The sequence below is a fragment of the Balearica regulorum genome, chromosome 7 (genome assembly GCF_011004875.1).
Source record: "Balearica regulorum gibbericeps isolate bBalReg1 chromosome 7, bBalReg1.pri, whole genome shotgun sequence".
Lineage (NCBI taxonomy): Eukaryota > Metazoa > Chordata > Aves > Gruiformes > Gruidae > Balearica > Balearica regulorum.
In genome coordinates this window covers 30809543-30836986 of record NC_046190.1, presented here as the reverse complement: position 1 = coordinate 30836986, position 27444 = coordinate 30809543, and the positions used below count along the sequence as shown (strand labels likewise).

Sequence of the window (27444 nt, the reverse complement as noted above, 5' to 3'; positions counted from 1 at the left end):
CTGCCACTGTGAATACTAAACAAACACTTATATTGCCTCATGATTTTGAAAATTATTGACCATCTTCTTGGATAAACACTGAGGCCCTGGTAGTATTTGCTCTCTGCTGTTTCACCATCAGTTTTTCTATCACATTTTAAGGTAGGTGTATGGGCAGAGTGATCTATTATCAATGTTCAGACTGAGCTACCTCACTCTAGTGCATTATGTGGTTTTGGTTGACTTTTTGATTATCAGAGTAGAACTGATGCTTTTTTTTTTTCCCCCCACCTTAATGTAATGGGAATTTCTTTGTAACTGGAGGGTAAAGGCAGGGTTGCTTTGGAGATACAGTAGAGTGGTTCTGGAAGTCCTGCACATATTAATGACTCAAAAGGAGTGAATGTTATTTAATGTTTATAGCTTTATCCTGAGAGCAGAAGCTTTTTGCTTATATCTGCCAACAGCTTCTCCCCTTCCCTCTTGTTCTCTGTATTTTAGCTATTCCCAATCTAAGGCAGAAATGCTATCCAGCATTACTGAACAAGGGTTATAAAGTTTTTATGGAAAACCTAACAACTTGAATATAAACTATGAAAAATCAAGGAATGCATTAAGGAAGCAGTTAGCTGGCTGTATTTTTAGCTTTCTACTTAAGTGTCATGCCTTTAGAAGGCTTGTATTGAAACAATGAGACAGGTATGTAGTGAAACTATTCTTTTGCCATGGAAATTAAATGCTGATTAGAAATAACCCATAACACCTTTATCTGCATTGAAAGAGAATACATTTTAATTTTCCCTTGAGAAAGCAAGGACTGTGGAACCAAGAGCCAAACGTGAAGTTGTGGGGTTTTATGTGATGCCAAATGCATCTAGAATATACTTTTTCAGTTTAACAAACCAGTGCAGAAGGTAAATATTCTTTTTGGTGCCTTTACTGCTACATTTGGAAAGATCTATGTAAAAAGAACTTGTTTGTAGTACATTATATATCACGGTGCAATAAACATATGTTCTGAAGCAGAAGTTATAAATGGCTATGTAGTTGTTAACAGGTTAGTAAAGAGATTTGGGTGTTTGAGATTTTAGCATGGGATTTTGTTTGCTTGTTTTATTACAAAAAATGTTTTGCCCATAAAGTAACTGAGCATGAAGAGGGGCTTGAGAAGCCTAGAAAGATCTGTCCATTTCCCTGGGGACTATATTAGACCTCTGAGTCATGAAGTCTTTGCATAGTAGGTGTCTGGTTACAAACCTTTTATGGGTCCTACTCAGCTGGGATATCAGCATCTGCGTTATAGCTCCCATCTATTCTTAGGTGATATCCCAGCACGACTGAACAGGCAAGGCAGAAAGAGAATTGCTTTCAGTATATAGAACTCTTCCCTTTTGTCATTCTGCTTTTTCATGCTTTCTCTGTCTACCCCATCCTTCTGTCTGCAGTGTCTTGTTTCCTTGTGAAAGAGGTACAAAATGGCTTACAGCGTGACTCTGAATGGACCTGGACCATGGGGTTTCCGACTGCAAGGGGGCAAGGACTTCAACATGCCCTTGACCATCTCCAGAGTAAGTGAGATAAAAAACCCCAAACCAACCAAACTTCATTGAGCTTGTATAGGGTGGGAAATAGCAGTAAACTAATTGTATTTACACTCTGACCTGGCCTAGCAAAGTAGAAGGTCTTTGCAGCTAGATCTGAATAAAGATAATATAATGTTGACTTTATGCCCATTCAAGGCACAACCTGGCATTGATGATGCCTCAGGAAGACAGTTCTGGTTAGTATATTTTTAAGAATGATGATACTGTTTCTTTTAAAAAAGATTCCAGTTCTATTTTTTACAGTGTTGTCTCTTTTTCTGCTGATAGGGGCCTCAGTGGTGCTGTTTATTTAGGGGGAAGGGAGTAGAACAACTATGAATGGGAATATAAAATTATATTTCTAGAAAATAAACATGTAACTGCTTGTAAATATGTGAAATCTAGGTGTTCAAACTGGATGAAAAACTGGACAAAGATAAGGATAAATGTTCCTTCTTTTGGGTGGGAGCAATAATTGGATGAAAATTAAACATGTCAAGCAGAAGATTCAATAGTACTTAAAATACAGTCTTAAATTATGCAGAAGCCTTCCATTTGCAGCTGACAAACAGGATATGATTTAATAGTTAATTACCTTGGTGTATCTGTCAATTACAGATTAGTTCATTTATTTCCTAATTGTCTCTCTTTTTTTTTTTTCTCCTAAGAGCAATATTTTAAGGTGTTGCAGTGGAGTGCTCTTATTACCCAAATTATCTCAGTTTCTTAAAAGTTTTTAACATTGAATGGTTATCAGGAAATTTGTAAGCGTTTCCCTTACCCTTCTCTTATCCAACTAGATAGTTTTGTGTAACTTCTGTTTTGGGAACTCTGCTTTCTACTACTTCTTACAGCTCCCTCCTCATTTTTTTTCTTTGTTTTTTTTTTTTGACAGTCTCAAATCTGTTGCAGAATGTTCAGATCTTTTTAGAGACATCTTGGTTCCTCCACAAATCACCTGCAGAAGTCTTATTTTGCAGTGCAATGACAAGAGAGGTTACTTACATAACAGTGTTTAAAAGGAATACCAGAATGATTTAATCAGGTAAACAAATAGAATGCAAACAAAAGGTCTGCTCCACTGCAAAAAAGCCACCTACGCTACTTTGAAAATTTTTTTTTTTTGCATAATAGAAAAAATACAGTCTGTTAAGTTGTGGGTACCAAATTGATATCCCTGCAACAATCATGATTCAAAGTTATCAGTGAGCTTCTGAAATCTTAACTACCCTACTTCATATTCGTACCACAAAGCTCTGGCTTATTTGATCTCCCTTATTCTTATGCACAATATTCCTTTCTCTGTAGATAGAGCTGTATTTACCTTAGTACTAAGTCCTATGATGATGAGACGATCTTTTCATAACACCTTTTGCCAGGAGTTGCATAGTGATTGCAAAGAAGGCTGTTCTGTCAGTGTTACTAAAAACAAACAAAAAACAACAAAAATAAACTCACTTCATAAACTTGCACTAATTTCACTATGGTAAATAGTTTTGATATTTCTTTTCTTATGCTATCCAAGGTAAGTACAGAAAGGTGCCAACATATTTCTGTAGGCATTTCATGACACTTTGAAGCCTGTGCTGTATGGTGTTGATTTTTTTTGGGGGGGGGGTGTAAGTAATTCAGTCATGCCTAGAGGTTGTCAGCCCCAAGAGCTGGGGCTATGGCACTTGCACTGTATATGACACAATCAGAAATTAAAAACCAGTTGTTTCCCAAATAACCCATTGTCTCAGATTATAATCTCGTAAAGTATACTTACTGTGCCCAAAGGCTATATGATTCTCATGAGGCTTTTGAGAGCATATGATAAATGGGCATGAAACTGCAATGGCTGGATTCCCAGAGGTGTGGAGGAACTACCTCTTCACACAGCTGGCTGCATTTCCAGCACTAGAAGTGTCAGAAAGCACTGTTAAATGTTTTGAACTCTTCCCCAGTGAGGTCAAATTTTTAGTTGGGAGCATTGCTTTGGGATGGGATGGGATTTTATAGCCTGCCTTAGGTGGGAAAAGCAGGCATGCAGAAATGAACGTAGGCCTTTTTCAGGGAGGGCTGGAGTAGGAATGCCTGCTGGTTGTAATTTTTTTTTTTAATTGGAACACAGTATAATACATGGCTTTTGATGATAATATATTTATGTGAAAGATGCTAAAGAAAAAATAGACTTTAAGAGTATCTCTAAACAAATCAGATATTCCCCTTAATCAGCAATCTGCAGTCATAAGGAAGGTGAGCTGTGAACTCAGCCATAATTGCAATGTTACCATGGGGGGAAGAGGAAAGCTGTATTGTATTCTCAAGATATTCTTGGCAGGTGGGTGGAAGGGGAGATAACTGTAAGGAAAATCCCCTTCTTGGGAAGGGCACACAGTTCTAAATGTTGCCAGTGGATGTTGTACACTTATCTAAGGACCGTGTTTGATCCACAGCTGCCCTGAGATGGGATTAGACTTTCTATGTGCAAGATGAGTCCTAAACACCAAACATTTCAACTTAAAGGGTCTTATAATTGCTTTTAATACTAGATGTGCCGTGGTCCTTTTTCCTGCTTATGCGTAGTATCCCTCTGTGCAGGCAGATAGGGTTTACGTGTAGACACACTCATTATACTATCGCCAATCAATAAGGCTGTCTGTGGGTGGGCCACAGAGAACAAAGATTCATCATTTTTCATGGAGGCTCTGTGTTCTTCTGTCATGCCCCAAGTCATGTGGTGAGAGAGTTGCCTCTGAGCTCCTGAGAAAGATGACGGCAACAGTCTACCACAGTGGGATTGTTCATCCCATCTATAGTCTTGTACCTGCATGTTTCCAAGGACCTTCCTGAAAGGGGAAGCTAGTATGGTGCCAGTATGAAGCTAGCCCACACTCAGACATGAAGTGGGCACCCTGGACTTAGGAACTAGGGCTGTGGCTTAGCTGTCTGTTGACCTGCACTCTGTCAGCCAGCCCCGTACAATTCCCACTCAGCTTGCACTTCTCCACCTGAGAAGCAGGATAGAAAACCTGAAGGTCTTTGAAGCCTCCTGACAAAAGCACAATACAAGATTGTGGCATTGCTAATGCTTTTGTTCAGGAAAATACATTTAAAACAGTGGGCAAAGAAGGGAATTACTCAGAGCTGTTTTATACAACAGTTCTATTTCAAAAGGCTCTTTAAAATGCTGTCTGAGACACTCTATTTTCTTTCCTTCAGGTAGGTCCAGGTGATCAGCTCACTGCTGAATAGTCCACAGCATAAGACACAGGAGTCAGTTAGCTAGGTGACAGGTGAAGATGTGTTCCACTGAAATGGGTTGTTCTGCTTATCTGTTCTTTATCTAAAAATAAGTGCCTGACTAACGTAGAGGGGTAGGGACAGGAAAAGAGGAGACAAAAACAAGTGGAGAAAAGGTAAGGTCGCTCTGCAGCTTTCACACTCTTTTAGCAATGGCATTAGAAAATAATCTGGGAAGATTTAAAAAATATTTTTGCAGTCCCCACCCTGCAGACCATCCTACCCTCTAGAACAAATTCATAAGCAGGTAGCAGAGATAGAAAAACAGTATTGACAGACTCTTAGTAAAGCTCAGCATCTGTCAGGTCTACTGAAATGAATGCGACTTGCAGGTTGTTGGCAATGCTAAGAGCTGTCACCAGCGGAGTGATCATATGCATAAATCTGGTCTTTCCAAACTGACGTGGGCAGCAAAGCAGGTTATTTTCTTCTGCTGCTCGCATGAACTGTCTGGAAGCAAGCAGAATTCATTAATTTTATAGACCTAATCCTCTGTAAGAAGGCTTTTAGGCATAGTTAATTATCTAAGTGCTGTGTTGCCATGTTACCTAAGATGGTACGATTGTACATGGATGAATGCAATAGCAGAGCTCCTTCATATATTTGTGAATGATTATTGCTGAACGGCAAGCTTTTCTAGTGAGACAGACTGGTTTGTAGATAATGCAATGAGCTGAAAGGTATGCAAAAATTGTCGTTGTCTGAGATAGCAGAAATATTATCCAGAACAGTGTAGTAAGTCATGAGTGGTATATTCACTCTGTGGTTATCCATACAGTTTTGTATTTCCTAATAGAAGGGGTTTTTAATGTTTCTTGGGTTCAAAATCAAAAACCACATCCTGAAGCAGACAGTGTTTAAAACAAAAGTGTTTTGGCTTTATTCTATTAGGTGAGGAAGAAGTTGAAATCTGGTGATGACATAAGCGCAGTGAGGGGAAATGGCAAACACTAATAGGAAAAAAATAAAATTAGCTGATCTATATACTTATTTTGATACAAGCAGCCTGAAACAGCTCTTTGGGGTGGTGGTGGGGAAGCCCTTATTCTTGCATTTTGCAGTCCATGTCTCTGGAGGAGCAGGAAGGCTTTTCTCACATTTGTTGGGCTCTTTCCTTTTACCAGCATCTTTTCCTGATTACTTTCTGTCCCTCCTTGACTCCTGAGCATACATATGTCAACCTTTTGCTATGACTGTGCTTCCTTTAGAGGAGCTATTGTGAGAGTATTCATTTCGTGTTGGCCTTATTGCAAATGGGATATCAGTGACTTACAACAGTCAAGTGATGGGCGAAGGGAGTCCCTCTTGGCTTTTTTTTTTGTCATCCATTCTTGAAGGCAGGGAAACTCAGATTATCTGGGTTAAGCACTATGCATGTTGCAACTGTCATTTGGATGGCCACGTGGTGCTGTACAGAAATTGCAATAAGAGTGAAGTGTACCTTGATTGACTGAACTGAGGAAATTTAACAAGTTCCCTTGAAGTGCTGATTCGACATCACCTGTTAAGCATCCATCTCTGATGAACTGAACTGCTGAGTAGTTGTTCTATAGCTACAACTTCGAGAGGTTTTCTTTCATCTCCAAGTGTGAAGGCCTTTACAATAATAAAAGCTATAGATTGGTATTTAAAATAGCTGATACTCTACAAAACTAACAGGCAAGTCTCATGTCCTCTAAAAGCCTTCTTTTTAAACTATTATTCAGTAGACATGTTTCCTTTTTCCCCCAAAACTCAAATGACACTGAGTGAACTTCTGAGAGGGGGAGTAAGCTATTTAATGTAATGACCATCTTGTGTCTAGATAAGCTATAGTAATTTGTTATGCACAGGTGGTTTCACATTCTTCCAGTCTTCTACAATTTAGCTCAAAGTAGTTCCTTGTGAGAGGAAAATGAAATATTTCCAGGCCAATTTTTAAGAACACTCCAAAACTTTCCTATATGTTGTTGATAAAACAATTGTTCTGTGGGTGTCAGCATTGCTTTAGGATAATCTGCTTAACTTGTAGATGACTTCTTGAGCAACAGAGTCACCCCATCCAAAGTTATAGCATTCTTAATTTTATTATGTGCAGTCATTTGTTATATGTACGGATGTGTCAGTATCATGAGGGAAAACTAGTTACTTTAGATGGTATCTTTGCTTTCAAACTAATCTGCAAGTTGGTATGTTACAGTCACAGTTATCAGAAATGATTGCATTTCTGTGAGCCTGAACCCTGCACGTAACTCCTAAAACTCCTGATTTGGTAGTGTTTATTTGAGATGTTCCAGTAGTCAGCATCTACGCTATGAATGACAGTTCAATATATAGGGCATTCCTATGATATGGTTGCATTTCTCCTCAAACATGAGTGGCGTGTGTATGTTGGACAAGGAGGGAGAGATTAAATTCTCTAGTTGCATTCTGTTTAAATAATATTTATTTGGCCAGAGAAAGAGATGGGTTCTGGGGCCTGGAGATTAGAACAACCCTGGATACTGGAGTCTTGATTCAAGTCTCTGCTCTGAATAAAGCAGAACAGGTTTAAATGGGGCTGTGCAGGTGCTCTAAGAGGTAAGACATTCGTTATTCTGAGGTAGACAACAGACCTTCTCTTGATCAAAAGTACTGTATCAGGTCTGAGGAGTAATCCCAATGGATGTTTCACCTAAGCCTCTAATGCTTCAAGAGAAGGTTTGATTTCAATTTTTGTCATACAAAGCAGTTCCAGCACAAGACGTACCATTTTTTTCCCTTCTGGTTAAACAATCATTTTATAAGAAGCTTTTGTTTTCTTTCCTTGCAGAAAACATTCTGAAAAATCCATGCAGCTTGTTGTTGTACTATTAAACTCAGTGGTTTTTTTTGGGGGGAGGAGTCAATTTATTATAATTTTTCTTTAAATCTTAGCATCATAATGCAATGTGATTTGAATGCAGGTACTGTACTCAACCAAATAACTTGCATGAAGGATATGGAGCTAACTACAGCTCTTGGTCAAATGATTTCTCCTTTAAATCAAGTATGTGCTTGGAACTGAAAGGCAGCCCCTCTTATCTGTGTGATTAAAGTAATCACTAAATGCTAAGCTCGCTAAAGGCCAGGAGTATATAAGGAGTATTATGTACTCTGCACAGTATCTGTGCAGACATCATGCATAGCTCTAAGATTGTTTCTCAGTGTTTTGAATTTCAGGAGAAACATTTAGCCCCACTAGAATGTAGGCCAGATTAATATGAATAATGGACTGTAATAGCTGAGGTACTGGCTTAAATGATGTTACATCATCAAACCTGCTGCTCTGACTATTCTGACACACAATACATAACCCGTGGGTTTGAAGCCCGTTCTTTTTCACCTGCTAAATGCAACTTTTCTCTTTGAGGTGTGATTGTTATCTGAATCATCAGTGCTTATGTGGCATCATCCATGAAAAAAACTCGGTGTATGAAATAATCGGGCTGAATGTCATCTATGCAGTTACCAACTCAGTTTTAAATACTGTCAGTATTTATTGGTGCTAGCTTACTACTTGTGCCAATACCCACTCCACTCCAAAGTGACTTTGCAGTTTGCTTTCCTGCAAAAGGAGGGGGAGGAACATAACCCTTCCCTTGAACAGGAGACATAGTGTTAACTGTGAGAATCTGAGAAGTTCACAAGTGGGGATAACCATAGTTATTCTGTCTTTATGGAGGAAGAGGACAAGGTTTCTTAACCTAAGGAAACATGTCCACAATTCAAATGTTATCTTAATTTTTTTCTTGTTTTAACATTTAGCAATATGTTCCCTGGTCTGACAAATGGCTCAGCCTTTGACCTAGAGTTTATGTAGTTAAGAATATAGTCGATGTAGTATTTCAGGAAGTCCTCAGATTTACTTTATTATTATTAAAGTTAATAATTTTGCAGATCCTTTAGAACTAGTAAACACAGCAGGAGGTAACCATTAAATTATTAATTTAAAGCTGCTGAACTGGTAGTGCTTTATAATTAAAATGCACAATAAGCTTTTCGCAGGTAGAACTTTTTATTAGTGTCTCATGTCTGAACTCAGTAAATGGCTGTCTTCATAACACAGCAGATAACCCTGTCATTAGCTCCATTCCGAATACAGTATTGCAAAATACTCTGCAGCTAGTGGAACACAAAGAGGGAAATAAGCTCTGTGAATCTGTTAACACTAATTTTCTATACTAGCAACAGCACTTCCCATCTGGTCAGTCTTGTTGTCTAATTAGCAGCATAAAAAGTATCTTATTTTTTAACTATAAAATGTGGGTATTTAAAAAACAAAACCAAATCTTCAGTAACACTCAAAGTACCAAAACAGTGTACAAGACGCAATGGTGGTCTTTATAATCTAGCATTCATAGTGGACTGGAGCTAGACGAGAACACGATTTGATGTAGTTGATTTGTTTTGTGTGTAACTAGAAGTTTCTGCACATAGGTACCTAAGATGCCAGCATTTTAATGCATAATATAGTGTTAAATAGTGTTCAATATAATATGAGATACTGCTTTTCTTTTTTCACTGGATTTTGTTGCAGGAAGAGCTTGATGCTCAATGTGCAGGTAAATTATTAATCTCCATTGAAATATCATGAGGAAGAAGGGACATTTTTGCTGAACGTGGTAAAAATCAGTAGTTGCAAGTCTTGAGAAAAGAAATTAATTTAGAAAAGTGTCTAGCAATGCCAGCTATGGTATGCTTTGAAATGAATAATGCTAATTGAAAAAGGTTGGCTTATACAGCATGTTAAAGGGCTATTTCTTCTGTACTAGTATAATTAAAGCCTTAATAAAAAGGTTACCTGAGAGCAAAATCTCAGAATAGGCTTTTTGTTACAACTGTCTAAATTTTTAAATCCTTTTGATAAAAGTGTGTTATGATACTTAATAAATAGCACTTCATAAAGAATTTAATTCTTGCCAGTACAGAGTGAGGACAAGGATGTTAACAAGTGTGCTGTTCAGTCACATTGTGTTGATCAGTTATTTAAATAATATCATATATTTAAAAGCAAACAGGTATCACCTGTCAAAATTTGCTGCATAGAGGAGGAAAAAAAAAGATGTATTTTACTTAGCTGCTGTCATATCTTAAGGACCTAAGTGAAATAAAAGCTTGATCGTATGAGCCATCAGCCTGAAGCTGGTATCTTTGGGAACAGCCCTACTGTTGGATATTCTTTGGGACTAGTCCTAAAAACTTGCATTTTCAGATCCACATAAAGTATAATTTTTTTCCCCCCAAATGTGGAGCTGTTTGTGTGTTCTGAGAGATTTTCAGGAACAGGACCACCCAGCTCTTATTTATAGGGGGAAGGAAGAACTTTTTTTTCCCCCACCCACTGCCTTTCAGTGTAAGCACTCTGTTTTTTGAAATTAGGTACCCTCAAAATAATTAGTTTCCAGCTTATAAATGGCTCCAGATGACATCTTGAATGTGCTTCATACAAGAGGAGTCTTTTTGTTAGCAGTGGCTAGCAGACATTTTTCCAGAAAGTCAATGAGATCTTGCTTCTGTTTTAGGAAGACGTAATGGGTCAAATGTCTTAAAGGCATGCAAATCCTCTGGCGAGGGTAGAGTTACTTTCTGCACCTCCCACATGCGTAGCTGCTGTTGTGATCATCTGTGCCACAGGTGTTCAGTGCCTGGACAGAGCGCCTAAATAGGTTTTAACCTTTCCCCAAAATCCTTCCAAATACACTTGATTTGTAGCAATGGCAGCTGAGGATTAGGAGGAACTCAGCCTTTCATACGCTCGCACCATATCCCCTCCTTTCCCTTGCTTAGAGTCCACATTCCAGCTGCTGGGCTATTCTGGCTCCCTCACTTGCTGCTCTTGGTTAGCCATACTTGTTAATACTGACATAAACCCTTATTGTCGTTGAAGGTAACAGGCTTAAGGGCACACACTTACTATAAACAATTTATGGCTCTTCAGTTTAAAGCCAGCATTAGTGACAATTAGTCTTCGTGGCATGAAGAAAAAAATAACTGTAAGGCATTGTAGTACTTGTGGTGAATTGTGGTGTATGGAGTTAAATCCAGTTGGTGGCTGGTCACAAGTGGTGTTCCCCAGGGCTCAATACTGGGGCCAGTTCTGTTTAATGTCTTTATGAGTGATCTGGATGAGGGGATCAAGTGCACCCTCAGTAAGTTTGCAGATGATACCAAGTTGTGTGGGAGTGTTGATCTGCTTGAGGGTAGGAAGGCTCTACAGAGGGATCTGGACAGGCTGGATCAATGGGCCGAGGCCAACTGTATGAGGTTCAACAAGGCTCAGTGCTGGGTCCTGCACTTCAGTCACAACAACCCCATGCAATGCTACAGGCTTGGGGAAGAGTGGCTGAAAAGCTGCCCAGCAGAAAAGGACCTGGGGGTGTTGGTCAACGTCTGGCTGAATATGAGCCAGCAGTGTGCCCAGGTGGCCAAGAAGTCCAACAGCATCCTGGCTTGTATCAGAAATGGTGTGGCCAGCAGGACTAGGGAAGTGACTGTTGCCCTGTACTCAGCACTGGTGAGGCTGCAGCTTGAGTACTGCATTCAGTTTTGGGCCCTTCACTACAGCAAAGGCATTGAGGTGCTGGAGTGTGTCCAAAGAAGGGCAACGAAGCTGGTGACAGGTCTAGAGAGCAAGTCTTTGAGGAATGGCTGAGGGAACTGGGGTTGTTTAGCCTTTAGAAAAGGAGGCTGAGGGCAGACCTTGTCACTCTCTACAACTACCTGAAAGGAGGTTGTAGCCAGGTGGATGTTGGTCTCTTCTCCTAGGTAATAAGTGATAGGACAAGAAGAAACAGCCTCAAGTTGTGCCAGGGGAGGTTTGGATTGGATATTAGGAAAAATTTTGTCACCAAAAGGGTTGTCAACCATTGGAGCAGGCTGCCCAGGGAAGTGGCTGAGTCACCATCCCTGGAGGTATTTAAAACACATATAGATGTGGTGCTCAGGGATGTGGTTTAGTGGGGGACTTAGCAGTGCTAGGTTAGCGGTTGGACTCTATCATCTTAAAGGTATTTTCCAATCTAAATGATTCTATGATTCTACTTATTATACCTGGTTAGGGTGCCATGCACACCCTTCAGAAGCCTCTGTGGGACTCTTATGCTATATTTAAAGCACCCTGTAACTTAGGAAGCTATTTTGAATTGGAACAAATGCTACATTTACCTCAAGCTATTGGAATGGGACATGGTATCCAAAACTCCCAAAATACTACATGTAACCCCAGATTCTGGTACATAGTGCCAAATCAGAATGCTCTGGTATTAGGGTGAATTTGGGCTGCCTTTTCTCGATCCTGGGGGTCACTGGGACCATCCTGCTCTATTTGAGAATGTCAGCATTCTCTCCTTACCCAGTCATAGCTGGTTCAAAAATGGCCAAGGGCAGTTGGTACTCTGGCAGGTGTTTAAAAAAGAAATAGGCAGCTGAAACAAGATGTTCTCTTTCATCATAGTTGGCTAAGATTAACTGCTGTAGAAAATAAATGGATAGTCTTTTTTGCTAATTTTTTGACAAGAGTTGCAAAATACAAGTACACTCCTGACTTACTGTCAAAATTGCTTTCCGTCTATAAGATTCTTGTCTCACTTGTTTACTTAAATTATCTAACAAATTATTCAGGATTAAATCCTTTTCCCAGTTGTATGGAGTGGGGCGGATGAGGATCTCTATTACGTGTCTACTTTGCTTTCTTGATGACAAGAGGTGGTCAAAAGTCTGTAAGTGTCATCGTTTGTTTGAACAACAACAAACCAAACCTATTTGAAGAGCAATCTCTTCTCAGTTTAATTGCCTACTGCTTGGTACTGTTTCTTTTCAGTGTAAAACTTCTAAAATTAAAGTACATGCTGTGTTGGCATATAGTTGTCAGTAGTTCAGGATGAGTGCGCAGAGTTGTGGTAGCAGGCTGCTGGAGGTAAGCCCCTGACAGAAGAGTGAACAGATTATTAGGGTGCCAGAATTGTTTAGCTGTTTCATCCCTGAGGCACAGCAAAATTATCCTCTCTTTTGAGGAAGCAACTATCCCACACTTGAGAACTGTATGCCTTGTCCTTGCAGCCAACTGCTACAACTAAGTACTGATATTGCTGTCATCTGTGGTTGTGTAGGAGATCCCTAATGTTGGCTCTTGACATTCATCCTTGTTCCATGTGGAATGGTTCTCTGCTGTCTCCTTCCATATGCCTTGGACACTGATGTGGGCTTCCGCCACTGCCTGCCTTTCCTTGCTCTATCCTGCACATTCTCCCTCCTCGGAGTCTGCCATCCCTTCTTTGCTCCCAGCTTTTGATGGTGTTTGGATTAAGGGCACTGTGAGTGGAGGAGCAAAGAGATGAAGGCTGCATTTGGAAAGTGAAAGTTGCAGACCTTTCCACAAGGTGTTAGAATTTCTTATAGAACAGTGAAGGGAAAGAGAAAGAACATGCAAGATGTAAGGGTGCAGGAAGGATTTGGCTAAACAGGGTACCTTATGGAGGTTCACAGCTGCTCTGTGTGTAGCTGTGGGGTTTCCTGTTTCTCTGATAACATGTTGCTGTATTAAGTAGTCTTCTTCACCCTATGTTGGGGAATCCAAGCTGCAACTAATACCAGTATAACTTCTGTGTTGAGAATAGAGTATATCTCCACTGCAAATCCCTGGAAGAGACTTTCCTCCCTTTACAGCCACACATCCTATGGCCCACAAAATAATGTTTTAGTCCTGCTCATCAACAATTCCCGCATTTCTGCAGAACTTTGCTTCCTCACCCTGCAAAATGTCATTTTAGACTGTAATCTCCTACTTTTTCTCTGGAGAAAATATACTGAGCATAGATAGTAGGACACATTAATCTTCAAAAAAAGAACAAAAATACAAACAGATAGTGGTTGTGAACATTTCTGTAAGTTCTTCATGGCAAAACACAGGAGTATGTGCATATTTTCTAAGCCCATATTGTATCTTCTAAGGCTAACATCATTTACTTCATGGAATTTCTAGAAAACATTCTTCAAGTGACCTAAAGAAACAGGCAAGTGGGCAAGAGTTTAAAAATAAAAGAAAATCTGTCTTGCAGAGTAACAGCAACAAGCTTTTGTGGAAAATGTGCCTTGTGAAGATGTGCATGTGTTTCCTAAATTGCAATGCAAAGACCCCAGTGACACATCAAAAAGGTCTGGATCTTCAACTCACACAGATCTAGTATTTATTATTTTATATGGTATGATAATGTGTTTCTAGGTTTGGCAGCCAGAGGTGAATAAAGTAGAGAGGGAAAAAAGCAGAATAAACCTATAAGCTCTAGAGAATTTTTGAATTAATTCAGTTTAATTTCAGATCAGTTTCATTTAGACCCAATTCTAATTCCTTTCCTATAGGAACGGTAAGAGGTCTAAGGATTGATAATTTACATAAACAGGGCTGCTCGCTGTCTGGAAGAATATGAAGAGCCACTGGTTTTTCCCAGTGTGCGTGCCTTGTTGTAGAGGTTATCCCAGCTTGTGGGAACATTCCTGGGGAAAAAAAAAAAAGTGATCATCACTTCCATAATATTGAAGACATATTTGCAGTATGATTGACAAGATGAGGAGGTGGTATATCATTTCTTTGCACATCAAGGGACCGGCAGCGAATGAAACCAAAACTAGAACGTAGCTGCTTTATTTATCCCTTGAACAGGTGCAGTACAAGCAGCTGCAGTAAGATCTTTTATACATTCCACCCACGATTCCCTGGAGTTCACATGTCCTAAAGACAACCTGGAAAGGAGGCAGGACACTCTCTTGTACAGTATTATATTCTATAAGTACAGTGTGAGGTGCTGATCCTTCCCATAGGGAAGGAATTCAAAGCTGGATCTGAGTTTCATGCCATTTGATGATACGGGTGGATGTCTTTTACTCTTGCCACTGTGAGTGTTTAGCTCAATTACTTGATTTGGTCTGTAACTTTTTTGGTCTATTAAAACTCTTTATAGGCCAGGAAACAGCACAAAGGAGTAGTTTTAATATAATTTAACACAATTATTTGCCTTATTAACTGGACATTTGATGAGTTATATCTGAGGAAAGCATCACTAAGAGGACTTATAAACAATATTACTTTTTTCTACATTACATCTTGAACCTCCTCCACTGGTTTTGCAGAAATTGGATTGGGTCCCAATCTTAAATGCATCTCCAAGCTTAGGAGGCCAAGGAAGTGCTCTTGCCATATAGTTGATTGTTAAGCCTCTTTGTTCAATGTGTAGATAAAGGTTTTAGGAAGAAACTTTCCTTGTTGGCATTTAATTTTAGAACGCCCACAGTGAATGTTCTGGCCTGGATGCCAGAAGTTCTTAGTTTTAATCTTTCCCTAAAATACCTGGTCTTGGCTGCTGAGAGTAATGGCTATCTAGCCCATACATCCACATTAGTATGACGCTGTCCTGGGTTATATTAGTGCTGTAAAGAGAGATGTGTAGAAAATACTCAAATACTATTTTTCCACTGCAGACAACCCAATTTTACAATAACAAAATATGGATCAGGAACTAGCAAGAAACCCCCCAAATTGCCAAAATCTCTCTGGAAAAAAAGAAGAGGATGCATGCCATCTTCCAAAGCTGTTCATATCCTCCCACCATTGCTACAATTACATTAATGTGATATTCAGTAAAAATTAGTTTTTTCAGTGTGTTGCAGGAAAAAAGCATTTTTCTGGCTAAATTCTAACACCCTACAAAAGCTGATGTTGACCACCTTGAAGAGATAAAGTTGAAACATCTAATTGATTCTTAATACTTATTTGAATATTTTCTTATATTTATTGAGTAAAGCCATACTACTAAAAGCTCCAAATCCCTATGTTTATTTCTGTTAAAAAAAAAAAAAAAAAGAAAAGAAAGGAAATATGAAATCAAGTAAAAGCACGTTTGTTTAGCAAGATATCAAATCCTGAGAACAGATGAAGAAGGTAGTGACTTGCAATGTCCTTGGTACATTTTTAGTTGAGCATAGTTTTACATTTTTGGTTGGCATGCAAGACGTGTTTTCCCCATTTTCCCTCCTGAATGTGTACTGCTTGTGATATGTGTGTTTGTCTTTGGACGCAAATGGCCTATAGAAAAATCTCGCCTGCTTTTTCTTTTTTTATATGCCTGTGATGAACAAATACTCTTGACTCTTGAACTTCAGAGCACTACTGTGACACCAAGGACAAACAGGCATTGGTTTGACTGTGTCTCTTGACACTTTCCTCTCTTCCTCTGGTGACTTATATCACTTAGTATTGCAAATAGGTTGCACTGTGACAATTCTAAATTTAATTAAGATAACAGAAGAGAGTGCCTCATGTTTAAGGAGAGCTGCCTGTAAGCTGCACTTAAAAATTGATAGTATGAATCTTAACCTCAGCTTAGCTTTGAAATATGGCTTTCAGTTCCTGTAATGCCTGACATTGTCTTGAAATTTACTGTCTTTTTCCTTCCTGTTCTTATCTCTGACACCTCCATCTTCTCTTTTTATGGCTATTTTTCATTACAAAGACTAATGAGAGACTAGGACAGGTCTTTATTTTTTTATTAAAATATACATTGTTCATTCTGTGATATGAGAACACCATGTTAAAGATGGCATGCTATCCTTTTTGCTAGCTTCAGTCCAACCCAGTGTTATCCTTAGTCTTACCGTAACCATCACTGTTTATAGTCTTTAAGTAGAAAACCAAGTAAGAAGTAACTACAAGACTGGACAAACTGCACGGTTGTTAGCAAGCTATGTATATATTAATGGATGCATTTAGGATGCATGTGGAAATGACTGGTAATTTTTGCTATTCCCATCTTTCACTGTCAAAGCATTTGGCAATATCCTGCTAGGGCTGGGATAGTATATTGAACTTTAAATTTGTATTGAGTAATGTCAAGAGAAATGGCAGGGTCAAGTCTGAAAGGAGAGAGAGCACTGTAAGGCTATGTACTGGCATAGGACCATAAGGAAGAAGTTTGAAGTCTTGCCTGGCAGCTATCCTTCTATAGAATTCCTCCTGTGCTAATGAACACAAGATTAATCTATTTTAATTTAAACAAGGAAGTTTGAAACTTAGCAAATAAATAGTCCTGCTTCCACTTCAGTGCTTGCTCACAATATTTATATTGGAGTTTAGAACAAATATGATTTGTGTTGATCGATATGTTATTTTAAATACATTCTGTTGGTAACAAGAAGGAATGTTCCCCCATATCGGTAAAAAACCCCCAAATAACAACAGCAACAAAAGTAAATTCTCACTAGTATGAGAAATTATTTGGCCTTTAAAGAACCAAAGCTATTAAAGTCATAAAAGTTTAGGTAGAATATAATTAAAGCAGTCTTTTGGTTTCACATACTTTGGACTGAGTATTAAGTCTCTGTGACATGCCCAAGTCCAAATGTCAATTTATTAATTTTTTTTTATTCATTAGTTTTATCAAAGTCTGAAAGTATTGACTGAGTGAGATGCTATTGTTGGCAAGCTTTTGATGGACACTCCTGGAATTTCATTGCAGGAGCCATGACTTCTGTTTTATCTGAAATCTCACTGGCTCTTGATGACAGACAAACTCTGTTTTTAGCATTGCACTGAAGGTCAGGCAAATGACTGGTTTCCAAATAGAGTAACTGAAGATACTGGAACAGATTTATTCCTGGTATAATTCCACTAGTTCTATGAAGTTACAGGGGAAATATATTTGTCAAGAGAGCTTAATGAGTTGAAGGATAATACTGCTGTTCTCAATCACTTGTATATTAAAAGGAGGTTGGAAAAAAACATCATTTAACATAAAGTTAAAATTCTTTCTGTAAGACAAATGCTACACTCACCAAGATAAGAGTAATATTTTTATGTTGTATAAAGCAGCATAACTCCATTAAGAAGCATGAACACCATAGAATGTGGTATTTGTTCTAATATCTGAGAATCTAGCCCTAGTTTTTTTAATCAGAGATGAGGTTAAGGTTTTCTGGCTATATGTATATCTTAAGGTTAATTTAGGAAATGTATGTGGTGCTTAGGCTGCTTTCCTAGTGGCATTTGGGATGCTTCCATTATTTTTCACAGATCTTCAGTTTTAGCTACAGCTTTGGCATACCTCAAGTCTATAAACTATCAAGCAGACTGCTTAGATACTTGATTTTTACAAGTTATCCATGACCTTAATTTATATACAAAGCAATAAATTAATTTTGCAGATGGATCAAGAAAAGTCAGTAGTAATTTGTGAAAATGAAAACTAGATACCGTTGTACCATTGTTCTAGTATTAGGGAATAATCAACATCTCTGTAGAATGACATCACAAAGGCAAAAACTAGTAGAAGCTGTGAAAAATTTCTTATAAGAGAAACTTTGCACAGGTCACAACCACATCGGCTGTTTCCAAATCATTGTGAAAAGTGGAGGAGCATATGCATGCTTATTGATGCAAGAGGTGTATGTGTGTCAGTGGGGAGATACAGCTATGGCTAACAAGGACGGGCTTTTCATCTCCTGCTTTGGAGTGAATTGATCAATCTAGGTTGGGGCCATATAAAGTCATAGGTGCAGAGAGATCCTTTGGTTGGTAAAAGCTGTCATCTTGTATGCCACTTTGTGCCTGAAGGACTAGGATTATATTGATTACCAACGTCCCCTGACACTGGGAGTTGGTGAAAAAATTCAAGATTACGTTTTTATGAAGAGGGCATTATCAAGAATGTGAAATAAATGTAAACAATGTTTTACATTTTGTAAAAGAGATGCAAATATAATTTTTACAGTTCTGTGGCAGAAATGTATCCCTTAAAGCTCAAAAACCATGGTTTAATACTCTCACCAAGAGGTTACACTTCAGTAAGCTTTTCCCTTAGAGGCGGCAAAGTGTTTCTTTAATGACAGATACCCTGATGATCATAAAGTACAAACAACTGTTGCCACAACAAGACAGAATTTCTTAAAATTTAGCTAGCTTTGACTCTAATGCCCCGAAGGTTCTGTTTTTCCAAACCATTCACAACATATGCTCTCTTTAAATCCATCCAACAATCCTGCACTCACTCTATACTCTACGTTCTAATGTCAATGCAAATCTACGTTCTACTTGTGGCACCTGCTGTGGCACATACTTCAGCTACTTTAGGGTAGTACTAAGCATACCACCATACTTAAAGTCCTGTCAACGTAGCTGTGATAAAGCCCCTTTGGAAAATGTATAGCTTCACTTTAAAATAATCATTTATCATAACCCATATGGGAGAATTAATTGGCATTTAGTTCTTGTAATAATTTGGATTAGTGCCCTTCATGAAATGGGGCCATGTATGTAAGTACAGGCCTCATATATGGATAACAAAAATAGATTAAACTTTTTTCCTTTATTAATATCAACACAGTTTAGAAGATGCGTTAACAAAATGGTGTATTATAATATTACTGTCCACTATGGAAATACCTGTGCTATGGATTGACAAATACTTTGTCTGTAGCTTATGCAAAAACATACGGATCCCTCAACCTCTCTGGCATGTTACATATTATGACTGGATTTGAGTGTGTGCACTATTTACACATGGATGATGTTTCCCAGTTGTTAGATCTATTACATAAAGTTATGAAGGGAAACAAAATATGTTTTTAAGGGAGGGAAGAAGCTACTCTCTTAGTATTGACTCATGTTTATCTCAGAAGTTTCTGTAGTCATCCCTTCTTCCTACTGAGATAAATGTAGAACTCTGAAATCCAGTCTCTCCTAAATCCATTATATGATTATTTATTTTTTTAATGGATCTCCATGCTTCATAGATTTGTCCTGACAATTAATTGCTTAAGGGGACTGCAGATAAAGGTAGATGGATCCTTTTGATCCTATGGATCATTCTCCTGATTTTCTGCCACTAACATGGGCTTGTCTGCATTCTGCCAACACAGGCATCTTCAAACTTTAATTTCTGTGATTTAGGTTTATATGTCATTCAAAAGATTGCAAAGATTGTGTGCTTTGAGTGCTCACTTCACATACTGGAGGAGAAAAGGACTGTGGTACTAAGAGGAGGATGTGCTACACATTGGCTTTGGAAGATGGCAAGTTAGATGTGAGCTCTGCCAGCTCTCTCTTGGGAAGTGAGTTTGCTGTGGCCCTAGCCATAGTTGTTAGAGAGGGGGTTGCAAATGTAAAGGTGAGGTGAACTTACATGTTGTTACTTTTGATAAGAAGAGCAGGGAGGTTGCTCTTCAGGACAGAAGGAAACCAGGGCATGAGCACCAGGCTGCCCGCAATCCTTAGTTTTACTTCCATATTGATAAAACCAATAAACATTAACATAAACCTCTTGGGGGAAATAGAAGAGCTTTTAGAACCCTATTGTAAATTAAAGGTATATGTTCCGAATGTTATTTGAGAAGAAATCACTGATATTTTGCCTGAGTGAAAATGCAAACTCTGATTTGCTATTGCCAGGCAGCTATGCAGGCATTTGTAGTGCTACAAAGCATTTAACAGAGAAACTGAAACACTGGCATTTGCACTGAAGAGAGAAACTTTGTGCTAAGTAATGGGGAATATAATATTTTTTGCTGTGCTAATGCTTTATTTCTAATGTGTTGACAGACAAGACAGAAAAATAAAAACCAAACAGATAGTTCTCTGGTCCTCCAAGCAAACAGGCTGGGATTACATGAGGAGTATGCCCAATGGAATTAATATCCTGCATGAGACTCCTTGACTCACTAACTTCCACAACTGCTTGATTCACACCTTACTTGGGGAAGGTACTTATAATTGTGCTGTTTCAAAAGCTGTTAATCTCAGAGCAGTTCTGTTCTTTGCCCTTCCTTCTTTAGAAGGATTTAACCACTTTTGACGTTCATACTTTCAGTTCTCCGTTCTGTGTTTTTTCTGAGGGCTGATTATCAGTGTACCTGCTAATACAAGCACAAGACTTTCTAACTGCACACTGATAAAGTATAAATGGTGCACGGCCTTCTTATTAGTCTTTACATAAGATGGGCATGACTTTGTGACATATCTGAGTTGTAGCCAGCAAAAGCTCAGCTTGACAGCCTAGTGCTTTTTCTCTCTAGAATATCACATTGCACATTCTTACGGGGTCATGCGTGATAAAAAAGGATAAGGGGCCTCCAAAGAGACGTGACCGATACCTTATTGTCTGTGGAGCTTTTACCTCTGCACTATCACTGCAAATCTCTTCACAGGGGCTGCAACAGATGCTAGAATTATTGCTTAGACTACAGGGCAGAGAGCATAGAGCTTGAAATCTATGCTTTCATGTGAATTCTGTTTGTCTGTGGTATTCACACAGATCAGCAGAATTAGATGAGATGATGTTAGATGTTTTGAAGTGGAGAGCAAAGACAGTGTCTTGTTCTTTTCCAGTGTAGCCAAAATCTTGTAAAAAAAGTTTTGTCTTTTTTCTTATGTCTCAGTTTCTCCTTTTTTCTATTTGTATCTTTGATAGGAACTCATTTTAATACCTGGATGATTTCTTTATACTATTCTTCTGTAACATTTGTCTAAAATACTGCTTGATGTCTTGTTTGTCACTCTGTGAAATGTGTTGATTCTTTATTTTCAAACCTTGTATTACCCTGAGGTACAGGACCAGGGAAGGTCTGGGCCTCATTATGCTAGGCATAGTACAGACGTGGAAGAGACTTCAATGCCTCACTGTTTAAAACTAGATAATTTCCTCAAATTTCTGGCGTGTCTTTTCATCAGAGAAGATAGATAGCTACATTAATCTCACCTTACATTTACATTTTCTCTGTGTGGCTGATGTATATAGCTTTAGTATCAGCTACTGTTTATGCTTAATATTTCCCCCTGCAGCCTTGGAAGTCTCTCCAATTTGATAATAAAATTCTGCTGGTAAAATTCTATTTCCAGTAGTGACTCAAGACTGAATAATAGGAGTCTTTTTCTAGTTCTGACTTTGGATAGCTGTTGAAGAATAGCGGCATTATGAAATTGTTGCTTTCTAGATATAGAATAGGAGGTTAATGTCACTGTGTGGAATAGAAATTACTTTTATTTGTATGTATGCTGGACTGGGTATGACTCAGAAGACTCATTGGTATGATCTGGAATTGTGAAGGAGCTCTTTTCTGAGGATTTTATGTAGGAGATGCACAGGAAATGAAACCGGAAGGTAGAAAGAAGGTGAATTTCTTTCAAGCCTGGAAATGATAGAAAAAGACAGAGGGGAAGGCCATTCAGAAGAAAATGCCTGTCACCAGCTGAGAGAACCAGATGGACATAATCTGTGGTACTATTTAAAATATGTCTAGTAAAAGTTTGGGAGCATCTTTGGACTTTATTAAAATGCATATGTTGCTCCCATATCATATACATATGTAATCTTACAGTCTCTTGAAGAGCTATATAATTCTATAAATAGAAGAACCGTCCTAGGATAAAGAGAGATTACTAATACAGCTCCATTTGGCACTTGTGTCTGCCCCAGGAATCTCCCCAGCTGCCCAATAGCCATCCAAGCATTCTTAATTTTCATTTATTTCCGCTTCTTGGTATCTGAAGTAAAAGCCTCCTGTTGTTAAATAGGTGCATATTCACTTTGAGAAATGTTTTCTGCTGCCATTGCAGTTGGCATAGTCTTGATGTGAAGCACATCAAATTTCCATCGCTGACAGTTATTAAATATTTTCTCTGCAAACATATTCACGAGACTAAGCAATGTTATTGAACAAGATGTTATGAGAGAAGGAAGAATATAGAAACAGGAAATAGATGAAAAATAAAAACTAGGGATGGTGGGAGCCTGTCATCCACTAAGTAATCACCTGATTTAAGAGGGTTTAGGGAAACTTGGCCAAGATCAAACTCTGACAACATATTAAAACTCAAATGCCTACAGATTTTGTTTGCACATGGGTGTACAGCTCTGAAAAAATACTACTGTAAATGTAACTCTGCCTAGAACAGAGAACTTTCATAATTCAATTAGGCATAATTCTGGGTGGATCTGATGTTGGTGTTAGGGAATACATCAGTCATCTTTAAAGACATTTTTGCTTTCTGCAGTCCAAAATGTCACTTTAATTTAGCCATTCAGATGTTTGTTTGATGACAGAATAATGAAGCTCATTGTCCTGCAGTTTAGCTAAGTCCTCATTTGAGGTCAAAGTGGAGGGTTAACATTTTTCCATGTCTTCCTTTCACTCCTCATTTGTATCAGGCAAATAACGGGTTTCCTATCAGCAGGAATCCCTTTTAAAGTAACTGTCATATTTTGTCATCTACACAATTCATTGTTTAGCAATTCATTTGATGCCAGATGAAGGAAAAAAGACAGACTGGGCACAGAAAAGCAGACCACCTTAGACTTCTGAAATTCTTTCTTGGTCAAACAACAACTTTCCTGCTGCCTCTTCCAAACCAGTTATTTTGACATGCCCCACTGCAGAAGTTAGTCTCTAATGCAGCCAAGGAAAACACTGTTAAGCCAAATTCTGAACTCGATTGCATTTCTTCCACGAACTTAAATAGATGTCCTGTGAACATTTATTCCATAACAAAATATGCAATCAGATTATCATAATTAGTGTATTTACTGTGGACCAGGAGAAGAAAATTCTTTATTTGGACATGCAGAATTTTGAAAATCGTGGTGGCTAAGTGTGTAGCTTATTACAACCTCTGCTTCCACTGCTTCTGAGAAAAATGTCTGCAGTTATCAAGGAAGGAATGAAAGCTTTGAAATGGAAGTGAAGCATCCTGCAGAATAATTCTGTTATGCCCAAGCTATGCATAACTTACACAGCTTGATGATCCATAAGGAGTTGTGCTCTGAAGCAAGGATGAATGAATATCTTAAACTAAAAATCAGAGCCACATTCATCTAGATAAAACCTAGCTAAATATACCAACCAGGCTAAGGATGATTTTCATACATAATTGATGCACCTAACCTTTGTTATCGAAGAATGTTTATTACATACAAATGTGTAAGCCATTTTTAAAAATCTACCCTAAGCTAAAACCACTGTTCACACTGCCAAACTGGTAGAAATCTTTACGATTCATTGTTACTTTCCTTCAGAGTGTAATTAATTACCTGAAAGAAAGAGGAATGCACATAGGAGAGTTAGTTGGAAGAATATATGTAGATGGCATGCTTCAAGGCCCTACCTGAAACACTCTTAGTAAAATCAGCATGCTCTGGAAGAATAATCTTGCCTTAGCTTGGTGCTCCTTACACCAGTAAATGATGAACACCAAATCTAGATGAGAAAAAACAGCAGAGAAGCAGAGTACCAAAAAAGGAATTGGAAGAAACGTTGCTCCCTAGGTTAAGAGGGAAAAGTATCACTAACGAGTGATATCATGACTGTATCACAGGCAAATCAGCAGTCTGTGTTTTGCAGGGGATTTTTGGTTAGACAGAAATTGTTCACTTGCAATTGATGGTTGCCAACTTTGCTATCCATAATTAAAATAACGGAGTTTTTTCATTGGACCGTCTGGAATGTGGTACAAAATGAATTTGATGAATTTGTTAAGATGGGATACATCTTACTTAGCATTCCAGTGCAAACTGAAAGCTCTCTAACCCTTACCTGTTGATCACCAGGGTGAGCAGCTCAAAAGGTGAAAGGCTGTCCGCACACAGTAGCATGTCAGGATAGGAAATACTGATCAGGCTTCTCTTCCTGCCCTAATACCTTCCTTCAGCTGCCAGTTACTGGTCATAGTCTTTGAACATTGAAATCCCCCTCCACACAGTAACTCCTCAGGGAATTCAAAGCCTATCATCAGAGACAACGTACCAGCTTGTCCACAAAGGACTGCTTCTCTGGGCACCTAAAGGACTGCTTCTCTGGGCACCTAAAAGACTGGTGGATGAATGTTGACAAAGTGGGTAATACACCTGGTATTACTGCTGGCAAGGGGGGCAAATGTCATCATTGTCACAACAATAACTAAATAAGGTCTTCTGTGAATGTCAAAAAGTTTCTGGTGTTCATATTGTAGAAGTAGTTCTGTTTTTCTAACAGTGAGTATTGGGAAGATGCTGCTGAGCAGGACGGTCAGGTAAATATGCTTTACCATTTTAGAGAACTCGAGAGGGACTGGGAGTTGGAATACATAATTTTTCCTCTGCAAAAAAAAATAAATTAAAAACCCAGTATCTTATCCAAAAATAATTGAGGCTGCTTGAACTATGCACTCTACTGAATTAGGAATCATGAGATCACAGGCTCCTGCCTTTATCTGCAATGGAAATTCCCCAAGAACAGCTTTCCTTGTCATGCTTGGGAAATTTTGAGTCAAGTTTCAGCCCAAAACTTGAGCATGAAAATAGAAAACATAGTGTGATGAAGGGGAGTGGCATTGTTTTGATCTTCAAACACAGGTCAGCTTAAATGAAAAGCCATTTGCCATAGGCAAATTGATATTAACTAGCTGAGGTCATTCATTTCTTAAAGCTCTTTCCAAACAACCTGCTTCTAAATCAGCTTATGGCTTCTCAAATTTATGGGACATTCTTCTTAAAACCTTATTTCAGTGCACCCTTCTCGATGTCGCATTTTTTCAAGCTGGCAGTATTTTCAGTTGTACCTTTCAAGATGTGTTGGCTAATACACAATATCGATGTTTGATGAAGACTTTCTGTAAATTTTCAGAACATAATATCTTTGTCTTTTGTGTAATGTTTTGTACAAGATCGTTACCTCAGATTCTCCCTAGGAAATGGGGCAGGTTGGGAAGGGAAGCAGATGAAGCAGTACTCTGTGGGGAAAGACGACTATCAGTTCAGGTTACCTTTATGTGTAGCACACCCAGTTGTTCTGACTTTTTTCTGGCCAGAAATTAAACAAGCTTGTGAGCTCTCTTAATGTAGGAGCCACTCTGTACGGGTTTACTTGGCCTCCTGTTTCATCACAAGCTTGATGGGTGGGTAGAGGAGAGAAGTCAAGTAGGTAAAGTCTTATGGTCACCAAACCTACCCATGTTGCATTAGTAGTTGAACAAAAATCACTGTATCTTAATAAATGATATTTATTACATCTTATTAATTTGATAATTTTTCTTATTTTTAGTCTGAACTAGCCTTTAGCTAGAGACAGTACTAGTATGTTAAAATGTTTATTTTCTATTATTTCATTTTGTCTGTAAACAGGAAGCCATTCTAAAGTCACATAAAAATTGGTTATTTTAGAATATGAGGAAAATAGTATATGGAAAAAAGACAAAAAACACATTTTGAAAACTTTCCAGCTTGATACTGCTGTGTGCCCTGAAGCCATGGTGAGATGTATGGGAAGGTACTCAGCTACATTTTTATGCAGTAGAGGATTATGAAGCTGATGGATGTAAAATTCATTCAGAGTGATGCTTTTACCCTGAGAAAAACACGTATGTCACTGGCTTGTACTTTGTCAAATAAAAACTGAGGGTTTTTATTATACTTTGCAAGCTTTAAGTGGGAAGTTTTTGAAGATTGCTGTACACACTACTATAGTGGGTTAAAACACCCAAAACCAGCATTGGCATCATCACTCTATAAATACAGTTCAATCTTTGTCCTCAGCAATAGCCACAACCCTCCTTAGTCAAGATAAAGAGGAGGTAAAACAAGCTGCTTCCTTTTTTTAAAATTCAGATTGTGTGGCATTTAATTATTTTGTCAGTCTTCACAATCTTCAGCATAGCAAGTTTTCCCTTTTAGATTTGAGATTATATCAATATGTTCAAATTATTTCCTGTTAAACAAATGTGGTTCCTGTGGCTTCACAGGGGAAGTGGTATCTCTCTCTGTGCTTGAAAAGCTAGGAAAACAAACCTTCAGCTATTACATTTTAACAGATAAAACAAACATCCTCAATCTCTACAATTTCCCTTGCTTCCTGAAACATCCAACAGTTTACATACCTGTTAAATGTGTCAAGACTGTATTTTACTTGCTACATCTTTAAATTTCAAAGGTCCTGCTGGGATATGTGGCAGGATGTCATGTTATGCACTAAACATGATACAGCATATCACAGAAGAAATTTGCATTGCACTTTCTCAGGGGAACTTTGCTTCTGTTCTTTTTTTTATTCACTTGGATCTTGAAAGGAGTTCTTCACTCTGAAGTTTGAAGCCTGTGCTTTTGTTTACTCTCTCACAGAGCATGGATGAATGCTACGGGTACAAAACAGTTATTCTTGTGGATAAGGAGAGTGTTTAATGAGTAATTGATGCTATAGGGTGGATGTTTAATGCTGAACAGATTCACATTGGGCAATATGGCCTCTTAAAACCTTAGACACAAAAGTAATGGCATGAAATCGAGTGTAGTTCCTGCAAATTTAGTTCTGATTCAACATCTCTGTCACTGTGGACGAGTGCTACAGTTCATCTTTTCTCATACAATTGCCTTTCTGTGTATACTATTCTAGCATCTGTAGGCCAAGCATGGAGTTGAATACTACATATTTCTGGTTTGGAGACAGGACTGCTATTTGCTGTGTCAAACTGGCAGCTCATGTTTTAGTGATCAGAGGAAGAATTACTCCTCTGGTATTCTGGTGGCCAGAAAAACAAACAAACACAGTAAACAAATGCACATTTAAAGAACGGTTAAATGTAAGCCTGCAT

General features: G+C 38.4%; 1 protein-coding gene across 19 annotated transcripts in view; it reads left to right on the top strand.

Moving 5' to 3' along the window:
• Positions 1-27444, top strand: part of LDB3 (LIM domain binding 3) — a 128194-nt gene that overhangs the window by 5308 nt on the left and 95442 nt on the right. For 12 of the 19 annotated variants that reach the window (XM_075758752.1, XM_075758756.1, XM_075758759.1 and 9 more), the window contains exon 1: positions 1332-1547. In XM_075758752.1, coding sequence (XP_075614867.1) covers positions 1455-1547 — 93 coding nt within the window. In that variant the 5' untranslated portion in view covers positions 1332-1454. The other 7 variants (XM_075758748.1, XM_075758740.1, XM_075758751.1 and 4 more) reach the window with 5 other exon arrangements.